Raw genomic sequence first — 1,285 nt, 5'->3', positions numbered from 1 at the left:
TCTTGCTTCTAGCCTCCTGAGTAGCTGGGACTATAGGCATGCACCACCATACCTGGCTAATTTTTCTATTTTTGTAGAGACAGGGTCTTGCTATGTTGCCCAGGCTAGTCTCAAACTCCTGGCCTCAACTGATCCTCCTACCTTGGCCTTCCAAAGCACTGGGATTACAGGCATTGAGCCACTGCGCCTGGCCTTATAATACATTTTATTTTTTTTGAGACAGGGTCTTGCTCTGTTGCCCAGGCTAGAGTGCAGCGGTGTCACTGTAGCTCACTGCAACCTCAAACTCCTGGGCTTGAGCGATCCTCCTGCCTCAGTCTCCTGAGTAGCTGGGACTATAGATAAGCACCACCATGCCCAGCTAATCTGTCTATTTTTAGTAGAGATGGGGTCTCACTTTTGCTCAGGCTGGTCTTGAACTTCTGGCCTCAAGTGATCCTCCTGACTCAGCCTCCCAGAGTGCTAGGATTATAGGCGTGAGCCACAGCTCCCTGACTGAATACGTTTTAATAAGAGATCCAGAGACTCCCTGAAATGCTTTTGTATTTTTCAGCAGAGATTTGTATCCTAACTGCTTTTTCTAGTTATAGAAATCATTCACTGCCTTGAAGATCCCAAATCTTTCTTTTCTTTTTATTTTACAAGAGATCCGATAATATTTTCCTAATTTGCATCTATTTCTAAACAAATTTAAGCACTCTGTCTGATTCAACTGCACGTCAAATTTAAATTACATTTATGAACTTGCTTTAATTGCCAGAGCAGCAACACAAGAGCATTATAGATTTAAAAACAGAGGGAGAGAGAGAGAGAGAGGAGAGAGGTTTAAAGTACATGCATTTGGAAATGTTATAAAGAATTTCATGGCACTAAGGGTATTTACTATAAAGAAGTTCCTAAAGATGGGGAAAGGCTTCTTTAGAGTTAAAAACACCATTTCTTTAGATTTAAACTTTCCTAATCTTGTCAGCAAAGGAACAGATTATGATTTTATAATTTTCATAATTTTATAAATACTTACTCTCAACAATTTGGTGTGTATGTCTGAAATTTCACCTAACTCTGCTGCTTCTAGGTTGATCTTCATCAATTTTTCATATCTGTATGAAAAGAAAGTCATAAGAAAAAATTAAATGTATATAATGAGCACATAGATTTTTTTTTTTTTTTTTGAGACAGAGTCTCACTGTGTTGCCCGGGCTAGAGTGCTGTGGTGTCATCCTAGCTCACAGCAACCTCAAACTCCTGGGCTCAAGCGATCCTCCTGCCTCAGCCTCCCGAGTAG

At 40.3% G+C, this 1,285-nt stretch overlaps 1 protein-coding gene across 1 annotated transcript in view; it reads right to left on the bottom strand.

Moving 5' to 3' along the window:
- The window catches only part of TBK1 (TANK-binding kinase 1), a 42,796-nt gene that overhangs the window by 9,955 nt on the left and 31,556 nt on the right, over positions 1-1,285 (bottom strand). Inside the window, exon 12 of the mRNA XM_012661549.1 lies at positions 1,022-1,100. Coding sequence (XP_012517003.1) covers positions 1,022-1,100 — 79 coding nt within the window. The remainder of the gene's footprint in view (positions 1-1,021; positions 1,101-1,285) is intronic.

This window comes from Propithecus coquereli, unplaced genomic scaffold (assembly GCF_000956105.1).
Source record: "Propithecus coquereli isolate 6110/MARCELLA unplaced genomic scaffold, Pcoq_1.0 Scaffold72, whole genome shotgun sequence".
NCBI lineage: Eukaryota > Metazoa > Chordata > Mammalia > Primates > Indriidae > Propithecus > Propithecus coquereli.
The sequence above is the reverse complement of the archived record's forward strand: the minus strand, read 5'-3'. Positions and strand labels throughout refer to the sequence as shown.